The sequence below is a fragment of the Lates calcarifer genome, linkage group LG3 (genome assembly GCF_001640805.2).
Source record: "Lates calcarifer isolate ASB-BC8 linkage group LG3, TLL_Latcal_v3, whole genome shotgun sequence".
NCBI lineage: Eukaryota > Metazoa > Chordata > Actinopteri > Centropomidae > Lates > Lates calcarifer.
The window spans coordinates 5854841-5873386 of record NC_066835.1 but is presented as its reverse complement, the minus strand read 5'-3'; the positions used below and the strand labels follow the sequence as shown (position 1 = coordinate 5873386).

Below are 18546 nucleotides of genomic sequence, written 5' to 3'. Positions count from 1 at the left end.
CCACAGACATAATCCCTATTTTATAATACCCTATTTTTCTGTTTACAGATATCACAGATCACAAACAAAAACTAAAACCTGGATGACATCATCAGACAGATTTACCATGTGAGCCGTAGCCAGGATTTTATAAATACAGAGGCCAGGAGTCTAAATTCCCCACAGTAAAGCCCAGTTGCCTAAGACATTACGCACTGTCCTCCAACCAAAATCTGTACAATTTTTTGAGTATTTAAAGAGATCATAAAATGTCATGTATATATTTGCAAATATAGTCGCCCAAAAAGTTTCAAAATCACACGTTTCTCTACACAGATATGTAGTTATAGAGATGTCAGTTTAATTTTTCTTCAAATGCCTCTCCCTAGCGTTTCTAAACCTGTGCAAAAATCTATAAAAGGTGGGTTGGTAAAAGGAAATGGAGGTGCGCATCAAAGAAACAGGACTCCAGGCTTCATCCACATCATTTCATTTTAATATATCTCTATCATATACATACAGTACAATATGCTCAAGACAGATTTTATGGCACATCCATTTTTGTTGTACATTTTGCAGTCGCTGGTATTGCTGTGAGGCTACAGTAAAGTGACCGTTGCAATCTGTTACTTAGGTAGATACAGCAGGTGGCTTGACCTCGGTGGGTTAGGAATAAGGTTGCTACAGCAAAACACATGCACTGTCAAGTTATATATGCCACTAGGGTTGGGTCACACATCCAGTTACACAGACCGATACTTGAAGGGGCGGTGTAGTTATGTTCTATTGAAACCCCTTTGTTGTTTTTGTCTTGGAATACGCTACAATAGTGGCTACCGTGATCCTGGAAAGCTACGGGATGTACATGGTTTAGGTTCCACCCAGTAATTATTTTTCCTACCACTGATCACGATCTGAGGGCAATTTTGGACTTAAAGAGCTGCCATTACATGTCTAATAACTGACTTAGGCGTCAGTGGATATTTTAAATCTGTTGTTTTTCAGCTGTCAAATACGTTTTGAACTCTGGGTTCAACCAAAACCATGAATATCCAATAGGAGTGAAGAATAATGGTGTATAAGGATCTAGTATTCAGGTTTCTACTGCCATATAACTTTACCGTCAATACTACAGGTACAGAGTACTGCTAGGAGGTTATTCACATATGTACAAACTCTACCATGTATCTGCAGAGCCTTGACAAGTGAGTGTGCGTTTTCTTTTCTGCAGAGCACGTTTGGAATAGAAAAATAAAACAGTGATAGACTACAAAATACTGTGTGCCACCATCATACTCAAGTGCTGCTGTCCATTTTCACCCTGTTATTTGTCCTCATCCGAATGAAAACACAGTCATAACTTAATTCTTTCAGTCAGAATTAAAAAAAAACCCTGGATAAAATGATTGTCTCAAAAAATAATTTAAAAAAATAATGATATTAAAAAAACAGCATCAAAGTACAACAAAATATGTAACATGATACTAAAACTCATCAGCTCGTCAGCTCTCCCTTTTGTCAGCTTATTAGAGTGATGTAGGTGTGAACATTGTGTACATACAGTATATACAAGGGTGTAAGAGCAGGGATGTGAGCACCTCCTGTATCTGCTTCCATACTTAATGTCTCTTATTTAAACACCAGCAGGTTCAAATGTCCCCTCAGTGTCCCGTTTAATCTGCTTAAAGTGCTTCACATACTTGGCGTGGCACCCGGTCTCCTCCATGGAGACTTTTTGTGTCTCTAAATGTGCAAGGTTGGCATTTGGACTTTCTCCCAGTCATCCACCATTAAGTGTTAAACAAAAGGAAACAGCGATAAATGCATAAATAATGTGAACTCATGAGCCCGTGATGACACGACTGAAACAAAAGCAGGATGTAAGTGGAGGAGTGTGGAGGTGCAGCAGCTGATGGGAGCGCCCGTCTGTGCTCTAGATGACCTGGCAGCAGCTGTGTGGGGTGGGGGTGCAGAGCAGGCCCTCCTTGGGACTGCGGTGGATGTTGACGGACAGAGTCTTGTCGCTCAGAGGCATCTGCAGTACGCGGTTCTTCATGTTCCTGTGGTTCTCCCTGGCCAGGTCTAGCTCTCCCAGCCTCAGGGTGCCCGAGCAGGGGCCCTCCAGCAGCGGGTCTGCCAGCGCGTCTCCCAGCGGGGGCTGTTGGTAAAGGTTGCCCCTCGGTGACGGGCCACCCAGGAGTGAGACTTTATCCAGGCTACCTGTGGAGCCGCCCATGCACATCCTCCACATGGGACGGTCCTGGTTGTCCCCACCAACGCCTCCGCCACTGCCACCACCAACACCCCCTCCTCCCCCCGTCAGGTTGTGGAACTGAGAGCTCAGGCACAGGCTCATCAGCTTTAGGCTTTCCACCAGGCCGCTGGGAGCTTTGGCCGTGCCCTTACCTTGGCCCGAGCCTGATCCAGGACTGGCACAGTTGGAAGGGCTGCCCTGCCCTGCCCCCCTTTTCTCTCTATCCTCTTTTCTCCCTTCTCTCTCATCTCCTTGTCCACAGACAGTTGCCGTGTCTGGTATGTGGTGACTCTCTGTATCGTCATCACTAGTCTCTGAGCTGGGGGTGAAAGCGGCGACCGGTGCCACTACAGTTTTGGGTGACGACATGAGCATTGATGGCGATGGTACTCGAGAGTTCAGACAGAGGCTGAGGCTGGGTTTGGGCAGACCGAGTCCACGCAGCTCTCTCCCCTCCTCATCTTCCTCATCCTCTTTATCCTCCTCATGGATCTGGTTCAGGACTGGAGCACTCATACGCGATGTCAGCCGGTTACCAGAAGAAGACATGGATGAGGAGGAGGCTTTGCAACGAAGAACGACCTGTGTAGGCAGTGTGGAGGGGGGCAAACATTTGTCTTCCTCCCCGTCTTCCTCCTCATCCTCTTCCACACTGAAAAGACTAGGACTACGAGGTTTACAAGGGCCCACTGAGGCCAGAGAGCCCAGCCTGATTGGGTTGGGGTGGGGCTTTGCCAGAGGCCTGAGCCCCCTCTCTTGGTTCTGTCGTGCAGGCTGGCTAGATGCTGGAGTCTGGTTATCCTGCCGCTGGCTGAGGTCCAGCAGAGCTGTTCTGGGCCTGGGGCCTTTGTGGAGGCTCTCAGCACTACGGGCAGGGGACTGTGGCCCCCCAGGGTGGGAGATGGCTGGACCCCCCAAGCCATCACTGACATCCTGGTGAACATCCACTCTTGTTGGCCAGGACTGCCTGTAAAGAGTTAAACATACAGAGAACACGGTTTAGCTAAATTAGCTAAATTAGCTATAGTATTAGCTGTATTTATATGTGTAGACATTTTGATCTTTTGGAAAATATGCTTATTTGTTTTCTGTCCAAGAGTTAAATGAATTAAAAGCACTTGGTAGCTAGAATCAAGGTGTATTTAGCTTAGCTTAGCATAAAGATTGGAAGCAGGGAGAAACAGTTAGCCTGACTCTGTACAAAGTTGGGGATGTATGTATGTATATATCCTTTATTTCAAGATATTTTTGGTGGTACATCTCTGATAATGTTGCTGATCTGGAAGCTCTCTTCTATTCTCTGTTCTATTCTTGAGTTGGTCCTGTTCTCTGCTGACAAAAAGTTCTATCTGTCCATCTGCTGTCAAACTTTTTGGAGATTGACAGTACACAGCACTGCAGAGGCAGCACTCTGTCTATGTTTGTGTGTCTGTTTGTGTGTGTGTGTGTGTGTACCTGAACTGGGCTTTGCTGGGGCTGGGTGATCGTGTCTGGCTGTGCTGCTCCTTCTCTTGCCTCTCCCTCAGCATCCTCTCAGCCAGCAGGAAGTAGGTGGCTGTGATGTGGTTGTACTGATTCGACTCCAGAGCCCTGAGACGATTGAAGAGAGAAATCAATTTGAATTCCAAAACACATGCACATGCGCATACACACACACACACACACACACACACACCACACACACCTATCAATGAGCAGATTCACACCAAACCCTGTCCATGGGTGAAAAGGAAGTGATGGGGCTGGAGATTTAATTTGACATGGCAACAGCTCAGGATAGATTGCCAGATGGTAATTAATGGCAATTAAACTGTTGACGACATTGAATTAAGCTTTAGTTGGGCTATTGAACCATGGAAGATTTTTGGAGATTACACAGGAAAGAAAAGCTGCGTGTTGATTTATGCATGTATGTGAGATACAGGGACACATACTCAGTTATGGCGTCTCGGTCTGCAATGCCCCCTAGCACCATGCGCTGAATGATGGATCCGTGCTCTTCCTCTGACAAGCTGCGATGGGACACCAGAGGAGTGGACAGCTTGGTGGCCGGGGAGGGGTCGACGCCTTGGAGCCATTCGTGGGCCTCGATCTGCTCTAAGGTTGCTCGTTTCTTGGGGTCCCTCTGCAGCATATGGCCAATAAGACTGGAGGGGAGTCACAGTGGAGATTAGTGTTATGGACAAACTGAAGGAACATCAGGTCATTACTGTAGGAATATTCAGATTCACAGTCCATTTCTTTATTATTTAGGGTCAGTAATATCATGTATAAGGTCTAGAAATGTCATAAACAAGGTATTCTTTAAAAGCATAATTCTCATTTATCACACCTTGGGTCTTGTTGTTATAGTTCCGGCCATGAATTGTTGTAATGGCTGTGCTGTAAACTGGACCACACAGCAGATGATTGAGCCAGTGATTGTGAAGCATGAATGAAGCAGCTGCAAGTGCAAGTGTGACTTCAGTGCTGTGCCTGAACCAACTCTATGCTAAGCTTAAATACAGGAACACTATTACAAGCCTTTGCTTTGAAAATACAGAACTGTCAAGCCCTACTTGGGATAATCCACTTTTATCCAGATGGAAACACCCTGGAAACAAGTTATCCCACATTTGTTGTTGGCTAAGCTAGATGAACTAACTTCCCTGGCTAAATCTTTCACTCAAAACAGGAAGAAATGCTGTTTCCTGAAGGCCACATGAGTGAGCAGTTTGTTTAAAGGTGTAAACAAACACCACAGGAACCGAATCATGTGCCAATATTTGAAGTACTGTGTGCAAGCCCACATAACCTTATAATGTCCACAAAAAAACAATGTGTTTTCAAAGCTACAGCCATTCAAAATATATTCAGTAACTATTTTGCCCTGCTCTGCTTTGACGCATCGTTAAACCCTCGCAATGTTAAAAATAGAGAGCCGATTTTAAAGGGTGCATTAGATACACTTAACGCAGCACTGCATCTATGGTGGTGCAGCTGACTGCAGCACTGAGTGAAAGCAGGACAACGAGGAGCAGCAGAAGAGAGACCACTCCTCGGTCTTCGCTCTCTTTTCTTCACACATCTATAAACATGAAATATGCAGCACCTGCAGAGTACTCCATCCATCTGTGTAGGGATGTGTGCGTGTGTGGTACTCACTCTCTGCATGCATGGGAGATGTGCGGAGGCACTGTGTATTTACAGTCCATGATCATAGTGAGCGTCTCGCTGTCGTTAGCCTCCTGGAAGGGGGGCTGACCGCAGACCAGCATGAACAGGATCACCCCAAGACTCCATATATCTGCAGGGACACAGAGAGAATGCTGTCTGTTCATAGCAAGAAATAAAAGGTGTGTGCAGATAACTTGAGAAAATTTTAATTTAAGGAATGCAGCCACAGAAATGATAAAAATAAGGTTGACAGACCAACAGAATAAAGCATGTATGTCCTTTCTGCTTAGTGACCTAGATAGAAAAAACAAGAGCTGCCCCCCCCCCCAGTTCAAATGAAGCATGAATCATATTTGATCAGAGCCATTTCCATAAATATGTACTAGCTTAGGACACATCTGTCTAACCAAGGATGAGGCTCTGCACTGCTGCCTGCCGCCAGCGCCATGCTCACACATAAATACACATGCATGCATTGCACTCCCACACAAACGCACAGTCCTGGGAAAGTGGGTTAACGTGTTCATCCCTCAAAGCGTCATACAAATGCTAATTTTATGGAACAGTTCTCTTGGTCCGATTAGCCATTTTAAAAGAGCAACATTTTGCTCCAGGCTTTCAACGGCACTCTGGTCAACAGGATGGTCCACTGACACACATTCTGCAGTCCTGGACTGACTACGAGCAGAGAGACAGTGGTGTAAAAACATGCAGTTTTGTCAGTATGTTGACCTGATTTTCACCATCACCTTGGAAAAAGTTTTGAAAGTAGTGAAATATGAAGTAATGAAGCAGGTAAATTAAAAAGCAGGTAAACAATTTCTTCCTCTCCTTGAGTATTAGCAAAGGTCAGCTGATTTACAGTGTGCCACCTCTGTTAAAATACAAGAAGTTCTAATTCTGTGTTCCCATGGTAATTGTTTAGTTATCTCTTGTTATATGCCAAATATATCATCTTGAACTAATATAATGAACTATATCATATATTTATCTACATATAACTATCCAATCAAAGGTGATTTGTTGCTACTACCTAACCCCATCTATCGTATAAAACTGTAATTGAACATTAGGGAGTATCTAGCAGAGCATTACAGTAGGAGGTGTGTTTTGTTTCTTAAGAATGTGTATGAGGTCTCATTTATTCAACTCTCCCTCATCTTCCTCCCCCTGATCTAATAATGTGGGTGAGTAAAGTGCGGGTGGAGGCCTCTTATAACCATACCACAATTTTGATTTCACTTGAAAATATATAACAGAAGCTAACTAGCGGTTGTTATTTTTTGGCCACTAGGTGGCAGCGGAACAAATTGTAAACACTGTATTGATGTATTGATATTAGCTAACAGTCAGCTAACAGCTTGTTTACACATCCAGTACATGCAATCCAAAGCTAGCATTAACAAAAGTCCAACATTCATTGTCCTTTTAGCTCTGTTTTAAGGTGTAGCAATTTCAAACAAATGTATCTGGTTCTTCAGCTGCTGAGTGCTCAGTGATGTTCACCTGCTAGAAGCTAACTGTGTCTGTTTGGTGCTGAGCAGGTAGGGGACAGGCAGTACATCAGAGCTTTTTTTTGCTCAGAAAAACAGTTGCCTGCAGGTTAATGAGTGTGGTAAGAATGAACCAGAACCATAAAGCTGCAGGCTGTAATATCCAAAAAAATAAGCTAACTCTGCTAAAAAAAAAAGATGCTGAATTGCTCCATTTGGCTGAGGTGAACAGAAGAGTTGGGAGATGATTCTCTAGTTTTTCACTACAAGTGACCCATTTCACATTATAGTCACTAGTTCACTGTTAATTTAAAAAATCTATGATTTGTGGTAATCTTTGTGTCACTTCTTATGTAACGTGTGGCATTTCTTTGGTGCTATGTGGTTATTGCTACTGTTTCTTTGCCTTACACTTTGCAGAGATTGCATATTTCAACCGTGTATCTTATTCCTTGTAGATTTTTAAATAATGAAGCTCGTTCTGCCATGGAGGCTACAGCTGCAAAGGCCAGACACCCAGTTACACTGCAAAATTCAAAAAACAAAACAGTGGATGGATCAGTTATTACCTAAACAGACCCAGCACTCGTTTAATGTCAGTATGGTATACTGAAGACTTATTCTACAAGAAAAAACACAGTGGTAAACAGAGTCTAAGTGGGGTTTAACTTCCCCAGCACCCCTGGTGATATGTCTTCATATTTCTCCATATCACTTCAGTTTGCCAGGATACGCTGGAGGTTTCAATCTGGTAAAGTAAATGTGCCAGTTTACTGTGGGTGGCGAGTATTTATTGCTCTGAGGCTGTGAAGGAGCGTCTCATACTGCTGACGGAGGGAGCAAACGCTGCTGCAGTCCCCACCACCATCTTACCCCTAGCCAACGTATCCTAGCAACCATGACCCTGCTCCCTCATTACTTGCGTCAGCGGTCCACCAAACTTCCTTCCTCGATAACTTTATTTATAAACCAGATGGCTGACACATCTCTGGATAACACCGTTCACATCACTGCACATTAGCATCACTTGTGCTAACGACGCTGACTACTTAGCGTTGACAGCTGGCAGTGTAAACATCTCTTTTTGCTGCCCTGCATTGCATTTTAACACCAATTGCTTCCCTGAGATAACCAACAACCATTCCCTTGAGTCTTGACACTGTTAACCCCCAGGCTGAGTGGTCCAGCATCCTGTCCTGCTGATCATTATACAACATCTTTTTCTACAAAAAAAATCTTCCCAATTGTGCATGTTCATTATGCTCAGATATGCTCTGAATTATGCATGGGCCCAGGATATGTTCTTTGTAATTGCTATTAGTTAGTAAGTGAGTTTTTTTTTTTTTACATGCAGCTTCTGCCTCTTGAAGAGGAGGCAGAAATTCTATATTTAACTTTCCATTTACTGGAAACAAAAAGCAGAGAGCCCACAATGCATAACATCAAAAGCACAAAAACAAGGCAGGCATCTTTTCATGGCACTTAATAGTTCGTCATCTGCTAGCAAAAAAATAACAAACATGTTTGCCCAGTTAAATCTCTGATTTCCCTCAATTTTTTTTGCATAAAGATAAAATTTCACCTGCTTTTGTATGATTATTCTGCCCTTAAAATCCCTTTTAAACACTCACTGTTTGCCTTCAACTATTTATGTGTATTCATCAGAGGCTTCAGTCTCCACTTTGAATGATAGTGGATTATAGTACATTATAGTACCCTAAACAGGTGACTGCAAGTTTTAGTGCATTCACAAGTCTGCCTGAATAAAGCTGAAATGATTAACTGATTAAATGATGAGTCGTTACAGCAACTATTTAAAAACATATTCAGCGTTTACATCAGTTTTTGAGCAAAATTCACCACTTCTGATCTGTAAGATTTGTACATTTGACAGTTTCCATTTGGACTCTTGGTCAGACAGAACAAACAATATAGACATTTTTTGCTGATATTGTATAGATAGAACAATTAAACAATTACTCTAAAAAAAAAAAAACAACAATAAATAATTGTTCATTTCAGACCTGGTCCTAACACCTAAGCATGTGAGAAGAAGTAGTCAAATTTTAGCGCTAGATGCCTTGGATTAATAAATGAATGTAGCTTTTTCTTTGCTGTTTTGCAGTTTGGAGTGTTCAGCTCCTGCTAATTGGCTCCTTCTGTACGCTCTGTAGGTCTGACTACTGGTGCAACATTTCTCCTCGCTATTTTGGATCACTTTTCATCTCAAATTATTTTCAGCACTTCCTCAAAAGAGCAACAAACTCCAAACGGGCCCGACTTCAGAGAGCCGAGCAAGGACAGCCTCTTTATCTCTGCAACAAACTGGGCTGGCCGCCACCTGGCGCATCACCAGCAAAACTCAGCACCCTACAGACTGTCAGCAGGTACTTTGGCAGCAGCGTAATCCCAGGCCAGGTTACCTCAAAGCCCCGAACGTCAGGACTGTTGGCCTCCATTCAGCCTGTTCCACATCAAACTGCACTGCTGATAGAATCACACAATATTACATCCCGGCTGGGTGGATAATCCCCGCAATCAAAACATCATCATTTCAGCTGAATGAACAATAGCGCGCAGGCAATATGAACACGCCAGAGGACAGAGCACACACGCACATGCACTGAAAACGTCCACTAACATCTGATTTGTCATCTGGGTCAAGTGCTCAGACAGGCTTTTTACAGGACAGGTGACCTCACGTATCCAGCCACTCACACACGATCATTAGAAAACACACATGCAGTCAAATAAAAGGGGCTGTTATTACTCCACTTTCAGTATTTGGGAGCTGTTCATCTGCTTGGCACAAAAGAGAGTGAGAGGGAGTGAAGGCAGACAGAAGAAAATAGCCACTGCAAATCCACTCAGTCAGAAAAATAGAAAATGCTCCTCTCTTTCTCCTGCATTTTTTTCGCCCTCTCTTGCTCTGACGCAGTGGCCTCTGGGTAGACAGAGGGACTACTGATGCTTTTTCTCGCTCTGTCTGTTTTCCTCTTGTCTATCTCTTCACGCTCCTTTTTTCCCTTTCGTCCCCCAATCTGCACGCTTCTATTTCATTTATTTTCCATTACATTTTAATCTAATATCTAAGCTGTGGCTAAGCAAGGGTTGAGAGCACCATCAATGGGAAAGATGAAGGGGGGAGTGGGGGTGGATGGTGACAATGATGGTGAGGCTGCTTGAGGTGTGTGTACGCTGAAACCACAGAAGAAGAGAGTGCTGGGGAAACCAATTTCAGCCTGATCTGATATCAGATTTTATTATACACAGAAAGGCCATGACTGTCAATGAAAGTAAACTGCACATGTAGGGCTGGCTGCAATTCTGTGGATTAAGTTATAGCCTAATTTCCTAACTGACTGATATACTAATAATACATTCTGAACTTTGAGCAGCTCCTCACCTTCTATCAGCTGACTGATAAAGCCGCTAAAGTTGTCTGCATGGTCCATCAAAAGTACTGTAGGTTGTATGGTCAAAGTGTATACAGAGGTATCATAGGTCATGTTGGCAGATAGTGTGTGTGTGAATGTGAAAACATCAGTTAAGCAGGTTGATATACAGTAGAAGACAGCATGTACCATGTTCTCATGTTGGGAACACACACTGGACTACAGACCATTCCAGTAAAGGTGAAAGCTGTAATAACTACCTCACTTTGATAAATCAGCATACATATCTCCCCACTGTGTAACACTCTCTGTCGGTTCTTTAGACTTACCCACAGCAGGAGCGTCATACTCGTCCCCCAGCAGTATTTCAGGAGCTGAGTAGGCCAGCGAACCACAGGAGGTGTTGAGTTTTTTCCCAGGCTGAAAACGGTTGCTGAAGCCGAAGTCGGTGAGCTTGACAACGCCCTGCTTCTCAAAAAACACCACGTTTTCTGGCTTCAGGTCCCTGTGTACGACGTGTAGCCGGTGACAGTAGGAGATGGCGTGGACAATTTGGGCAAAGTAACATTTGGCCACCTTGAGAATGAGGGACAGAGAGTTGAGAGAATGTATTCTTTTGGTTCACTCTGAATTACTTGTTTTCTGCCAACAAAAAAGCTCTAAAAAACATTCTACTCTCTCTACCCAGCACCAAACAGCAGACCAACAAAGTTAGCAACTACCTAATGAAAAATGTGGAGAATTTAGTGGCTAGATGGAGAGATATTTTTATCAGCAGTTGAAAGAGAACAAAAATAGAGCTAAAGAGAGTGAATACTGTACTTTCATCACCAGGTTGCCAGAAACATAACTCAGTATGTGTTGCTGGATCACTGCTGAATGTCTAAATTAGCAACTGCTAACAACTGATATGTCAATGTTGTGTTCACATCTTGTTTCTGCTGTTCCCAAGTGGCAAAAAAGTAAGTTATTGCAAACAGGATAAAACATTTAGTTAACTTTAGAAGTGGTGGTAGGTGGATTTTTTGTTACCTATGGAAAGACTAAGCTAGCTGTTTCCCCCTTTTTCAGTCTCTGTGCTAAGCTAAGCTAACGTCTTCTGGTTCTAGCTCAGTACCTACAGACAAAAACACGTGTGGCATCAATCTTCTCATCAACTTTGAACAATAAAATGAATAAACATATTACATGAAATTTTATCCTTTGAAGTCATAAAAAACAAACCATATTTTTTATAGAAAAACCAAGTTCAACATGCTCATTGGCTCACTCACTGTGTAGGTTACCAGTGAGTGTACATAAAGAGTCAGTAAAGGGCTACAGTTACCATTGCAGAGTTTGAGAATGTCTAATCCCCTTTACTCTGCTTAACTTATAATGTTAGAGCTTTCAATGTCACACAGTTGCCTGGTTCCTAGTGTCTGGAGTTTATTAACTTTAAAGAATCAGTATGCTCAGTGTATTGTTGAGCTTCTAACTATGTGTCCTTCGCAGCATTTCCACAAAAGAGCCGTCACTAGAAATAAAGAGTCGCCCTCACCTCTTCACTGAGGCCTCCATCATGCTTCATGATGCAGTCGTACATGTCTCCTCCATCTCCCAGCTCCAGGATGAGGTAGAGCTTGGTGGCCGTGTCAATGACTTCGTAGAGGCGCACCACATTGGGGTGTTGCACCATCTTCATGCATCGCACTTCCTGGAAAAGATGACCTCGTGCCACTGGGTCCAGCTTAGTCTTATCTATAACCTTAACTGCAACCTGGAAAAATGACAAAATGAGAAAAATTTCACTGATGATAGACATCTTTCTCAATCTACAATTACAAACAACAACGCTATTTTTGGACTGAAGCTGCCAATTTCTGGTGTGTTGTGTTGATAATGAAGGTATTATTATGATTATAAAGTAAAACATTACAAGTATTTAGTGCTTTGTCCTGTAAGGTTGTAAATACCTAGAAACAACATCAACATCATGGTAAAACATTCACAAAAACCTAGATCAACACCATAGGTTGGCAAGTCAATACAATCAAACCTGAGAGAAAATACTCCAGTCTCTAAGTGTCATTTGTCAACTATCTTTGGTATGTGTCTCTAAGGGTGGGGCTGAAATGTTAAATCTTATGTTGCTAGTTAGATATGAAAAAAATCCATCACTGGCAGTAAAACAAAGCATTTGCATGTAGAGACATGGTTTGCATACCTTTTCCCCAGTGAATACATGTCGAGCGAGTTTGACCACAGCAAAGTGCCCACGGCCCAGAGTCTTGTCCAGGTCATACAGCCCAGCAATCTTCCCATCATGATGGCGTTTGAGCCCCGCCATAGCTGCTAGTGGACGGGGAGGGAGGAGCTGCCTTCTGTTGCCTGCTGGTCCTCGGTCAGTTATCCATCTCCTCCTGAGTGGGCTGAAGTTAGGTGAGGTTTGTGGTGGTGGTTCGTTTGATTCTAGACCAGCTGTGGGTCTTCTTGAGGTACTTTTAGGATTTGAGGTTAAGTTCCCCCGCTTGGCTTGGCAAATGTTCACAGAGCTTTGTCCTGCTACTCTGCTGGTGCTCCACTCAATTCAGTCTTGTCTTGTTCCTGTTGAAAATGAAAACGATACACATGGAATCAAAATTCACCCATTCGTACTGACAGGATAAAGCCTCAGTGAATCTGTACAATAAACTGAGTCACTGCTTTAGAGGAAGTCCTGCATAACCCTGCATCATGAACCTGTCTGATGCACTGTTCCTCAATACTGCATTCTCCCACCAATACTGTTCATTTCTGGCACTGGTTGGAGGATAGCCAAATGTCTTGCAAGCAACAATTGCATTTCAGTACTTTTGCAAAAATTTAATAACTGATTAGTTAGAATTGTGGAATCAAAGAGTTTTGATTCTTCAATACTAAAACTAGAAAAACAAGCCCATGAGTCTACAGCTATGCTAGCAGCTTTATGAGTGGTGGTGCTTTGAGTAAAATGTTAACATGCAGATGCTTAGCAGGTATAATGCTTACCTTGATCAACCTTGTAGTTAGCATGGTAACATTTGTTAATGAGCATACATAAAAGTACAGCTGAGGCTCATGAGAATCTCACTTTATTTTTGCAGATATTTGGTCATATGTCAAAGAGGACGAGTTTAAATTTTGAACCGATGATGGCAATGATGAATGTTTGTAGAAAATTTCTGACAATTCATCCAGTAGTAGTTGAGATATTTCAGTCTGAAACAAAGTAGTGAATCGGCTGACCAACTGACATTGCTAATCTTAAAGCTAGGCTGCTTGCATGTTAAAAAATGACATTGACATTGAAATGACATCATTTAACAATAAAATCTCTTTAAATTCTGATATCAAAGACATGAAAAAGTTTCCAATTTTCATTTATCACTACAGTTAGAAAGGTAAATTAAAACTAAAACTAGTAGCCCCTGAAGTGTACAACCCAACCAACTCCATACATCATCAAATATACTGATGATTCTATATTCTATATGGATATTTGATATGTGGACAATTACTGACTGGGTAAGAGTAGGGTTTGGCTCTTGCATAGGTAAAATAAGAGTTGAGGGGACATTTCTTACTAGTACCCCTCACCTTAGCCCTAGTTAGGGTTAGTGTTAGGTTTGTTGGCTCAGTAACACAGTTTCTGTGAATACAGTACTAGGGAAATACATAAGTGTAGTTATTATTAAGGCTCCAATGAACCATTATTTTCAGCAATTTATTTATTGTTCATTTTCCCCATTAATCGATTATCGCTTATTACATGAAATAGTAAACAACGGTTAAAAAACACACATTCTTATAGCACAAAATAATGTCTTCATATACAGGAAAACAGGGAAAACACACATACTTTTGTAACTGTAAGTTTCTTTTTTAAACTCCTTAAATTATTTCCAATTAATTTTCTTGATATTTATTTATCAATTAATCAGTTGTTATTTCAGCTCTACTTAATATATCCATTATTTTCACATTATATCATCCAAGTTCTCTGCTATATTTAGAATTTGTTCATCATTCATATTATGCTTGTTGATATGTTTTGCTTCTCAGGGATGACGAAACTCTACTATTCTAAACTAATTCATCTCAAATGCCACCGTGCTCACATGTCTGACCCTCTGCTCTGTTCACCAGCAGCTGCTGTCGTCATACAGCATTTTGCTTCACAGCCCTGATTATGAAACAACGCCTCCAGGGGAGGCATGGCATTCCTCTTCCAAGAATCTACCTGCGTGCCAAGAACACAGAGACAGGGAAAAACACACAATGTACAGGCGAAGAACATTCCTTGGAGGTGATCTCCACCTAGGTGTGCCCCACTCACCTGGATTCACAAAGACAACAGGAAACCAAATAAGTGTTGCCAGGTAACACGCCTATCTACACAACTAGATACAGTAAGATGAAAAAATAAAAACATGTCTAACCCACCAGCAGTCTGCGGTTGCATAAATGAAACTATGAACGCCTAAAGAGCTCTTTTGGGTTTTTATGTGATCCTCAGTTGGAGGATTGTACCTGTGAGAAAAGAGTGAGTCATTTTTCTTATAATAGGAGGCTGACATCTCTATCGGTCTCTGCTCTGTCTCGCTCTCTCTCTCTCTCACACACACAGACACAAAAGTCATCTCAACTGTGCTGAACTCTTCGCCTCACCGACACTGACAACATGTAGGTGTTGATGCTTCAGAAAACTGAAGCTACAAAAGGAGACACATACTCACGCTTGTGCTTGCTTTCATGTGTGCGTGCACATTCCTGAGCGCCCACGCACACACATATACTGCTATACAGCTGTGGCACACAAGTCAGTCTGACAGGGCAGATTAGGTGAGCTCAACATGGACTAGAGTGTGGTGATGAGCTGGTGTGTTGGCCTCAGTCAAACCCAGGGCATTAACATCTACTCAGCAGTAAATGACTGACCTGCTGCTCTAAATCTAGACCTCTTATTTACCTCATGAGGGGTAATCTCACTTTAAAGCAGGTGGTGGATGAAATTACAAGTTAAGAAAATGCATTTGATGTCAAATACAGTTTGGTACCTTAATCATGAAGCCAGCCAAACCTCAAGTCTTTCTGATAAGTCTACATACATTAGAGTAGGTTAGCAGTCATGCATGCTTCGAGGTTGGTTGTGTAATTGTACAAGGTGCTGACAGTGTATTGATTTACAAGGTAGTAGGGTGCATGTGTGCGCACAAAAGCACACAGACACACATATGAGTTCAAGGACCTGTTATAATAGCTGCTACACTCTCATAGCCAGAGAGATTCAAGATATAAACTGGGGGTTATCAGGTCTCTCTGGTTAGCTGGGAAATCAGTTTCCTGGTACAGTCGATTATGATATCAGTGTATGAAAGATACCCTACTTAGTTCACAAGCAAACACACTGCCCGTGGTAATCCATTTAAGGTCTAACATTTCAGGCACAAACACTTGGCAGCTAGTTGTACTATAATAAAATGTTCCCCAGCCTTTATGGATTCTGACAACTAAAATAAAGCACTGTCTACTTGTGACCCTTTCATCAGAAGCTGGATATGTCTACCAGCTACAGCCAGTTCAACTGAAGGCTTAGAGTATTTTTTTAAGAAGCATGAAATTAAACCACAAAAGACAAAGGTCAGAGGAAAGTGAACAAATTAACATTTTGAGTAGACCCTTCAGAATTTACTTGCATCCTATACTGGGACCCTCATTCCCAACTGGGGAACCACTTCTAAAGGAATACTACTATAAATAAATACAAATACAACAAATATTTTGCAGCATTGGAGGAACAGTGGAGGGAAATATGAATTCTGAGGGAATCCATATTTTTTTAACACTGACATGTGCAGCAATCAAGAATGTCCTATGTACACACAAGGAATAACAGGATAACATAACAACATCACTTCATCACTGTAACACACACTACATTATCTTGTCTGTATGAGGTTTTGTAGGACTATGTTGAGGACACCATCAAGAAGACACCGTAAACACAGCACCACAGGAACACTTCAAGTCCCTAGTTAGAGTATTAGTAGGCTACCATCATGTGTTTGATAAATATATCACTACACTGCTACACTGCCAACTACATGGAATATCAAGGGAGTGTTGTGTTCAAGCTGTTAAATGACCACCTACACTGTATTAGTTATATTTTCACTGCATAGGTGCAACTGCCCATATGGGACCCCCCATCCCCGCTCTACTGTCATCATGCCTGCTGGCTGCATCCACAATAACATGACAGGGCAGACCAGCCTGCGCCAACAGCACACACATGAAAGCTGTGAAGACACGGGCAGCATGTTAAAATGCGCCCCAAGGATGCGCATTAAAGAGAAAGTCCCCCACTGAAATCCGACAGAGCCCAGCTAACTTGACACATATTACTACACGGGCCCGCACCATCAGCCTGCATGCGCTACACCAGTCCTACTTACCACTGAGGAATCTGAGGCAGCGCCTGCCGTCCTATCCGTTTAAAACTGCAGGAGTGTGCGGGGCTCCGGGCGGTGAGCTGCGGGGTTAAGACGAGGCTGAAATCCGCCGCCGTTCAGTTTAACACTCGGTACTGACTGACAGCAAACCGGCCACAGATTATTCCAACGAGTCCCTGTGTGAATGTACCACACTATCAACTCAACCCCTCTCTTTCCCTCTCCCCCCCTCTCTCTCTTGCGCTTTTAGCTGCGCCAAGTAAATACAAGTAACAGCTCATACAGGAAGTTTGCTTTCACAATAAAAGACGCTGTAAAAACGCAATTATTAATTTGACGGTTTCATGAATGCGGCTGTTCTTGAAACAGTTAAGCATCATTAGAGTATGAATGACTGTCATGAATCTGTCTTATGATAACTGTATATGTAATATGTCCTTCTGTGTTGGACTTTGGTTTCATTTCTGTTTGGACTTGTAAAAATCAACCCCCTTAACAAAAACATTATAGCCAATGTGCTTGCAACTTGGTTATGCTTTAACATTTCTGTATTTACATTTATCTTCTTATGGAAATATGCTGGGGGAAATTAATTCATAATAAATAATTCAGTGCAAGATATAACCTTTAATTTAATAAACTTACCATCTAGTATTTTTATATTATACAATAAGAAGAGAGAGGAATTTAAACATGAAAACGCTCAGAATGTTATTATTGTTATTGTTATTGTTTATAATAATTTGAACATGTACTTGGCATATACCGAGAGATTAGTGCACAATTAACACATGGGCAGAAATTTAGCTCTTAGTGTGTTTTGTTATATAGTGTTTTGCCTTACGCGACGTAAAATGGAGGCACTTAATACGTTAAGCTTTTATTTCGAAAGAATCTCCGCCCGTTTTCCGGTATTATTACAGTTGAATGACGGCAATATCATCACTGCGCTTCGGTACCATTCATCTCTGACGTCAGAACTACGCTCAGAGAAAAGCGTGTTTATCAGGCCCATGATAATAATATATTATAATATAATATACTTTATATTATTTCTCTCTACCTGAGCCGTGCTCATGTTAGTGTCGTGTTTAAGGCGTTTAACACAGAAGAACTGTGAGGCTGACACATTAAAATGTGTGGTGTTTATTACATGGCTCAGGCTACAAAAGAACAATGGGTCATTATCGGCTCTTACACTTCCTATATAAGACCCAGGCAAACTGTCAGTCAGACCACTGAGTGAGTTGGCCCACAGGCCTCTTCACCACTCAGCCATCCTCAGCCTCCAGTCCTCAGACTGCCAGGAAGGAATCCAATGCCTGGTGTGTGTGTGTGTGTGTGTGTGTGTGTGTGTGATGGTGATAGGGGAGGTGTGTTGGCATTAACTGTATGTCCCTGCTCTCTGCACTAAATCAGCTGAGCAATGTTCAAGTGCGTTGTTATGTAATATTTACAAGCTCCTCTGTGAGATTTGAAGTACGACCTGTTTGGCTGGTTTGTGTCAGCTGGCTCTGGGCTGAAGGCTGCAGGGACTCTGCTAAAAGATTCTTTGATGATTGATCATCTGTTTCAAGTTAAGGCCACTGGTGGCCACCAGCACTGTGTGGTAGTGTGTTTTAGTGACGCCTGTTCACTTTGGTAATTATTAATTTCCTTCCATCACCACAACCTGGCAGCAAACAGCTCTCCCAAATATTTACTCTGCAGAGAGGAGTTAGCTTTGCAGTTAGCATTCACGGGACTCAAATTTACTGACAGACACCTGGCAGGCTACTACCTTGGTTTTCTGCTAATTTGAACTAAGTAGAAAGACA

General features: G+C 42.3%; 1 protein-coding gene across 1 annotated transcript; it reads right to left on the bottom strand.

Moving 5' to 3' along the window:
* Positions 1-453: 453 nt before the first annotated feature.
* Positions 454-16987, bottom strand: LOC108900373 (SNF-related serine/threonine-protein kinase). Its single transcript, XM_018701369.2, has 8 exons — positions 16733-16987; positions 12484-12863; positions 11818-12036; positions 10607-10853; positions 5378-5519; positions 4168-4380; positions 3689-3823; positions 454-3200 (listed from the first exon to the last, which is right to left on the bottom strand). Exons 2-8 carry the CDS (start codon positions 12604-12606, stop codon positions 1913-1915), a joined length of 2367 nt encoding a protein of 788 aa, XP_018556885.1. The 5' UTR covers positions 12607-12863; positions 16733-16987; the 3' UTR covers positions 454-1912.
* Between the last annotated feature and the right edge of the window lie 1559 nt (positions 16988-18546).

What these genes read in the sequence shown, in the direction of transcription:
- LOC108900373 (XM_018701369.2), bottom strand. Translation starts at nt 12,606, where the DNA reads ATGGCGGGGCTCAAACGCCATCATGATGGGAAGATTGCTGGGCTGTAT. An exon ending in ATGGAGGCCTCAGTGAAGAG is followed by an intron (nt 10,854 to 11,817) that starts GTGAGGGCGACT and finishes CTCATTCTCAAG; the next exon opens with GTGGCCAAATGTTACTTTGC. An exon ending in GTATGACGCTCCTGCTGTGG is followed by an intron (nt 5,520 to 10,606) that starts GTAAGTCTAAAG and finishes GTGTCCCTGCAG; the next exon opens with ATATATGGAGTCTTGGGGTG.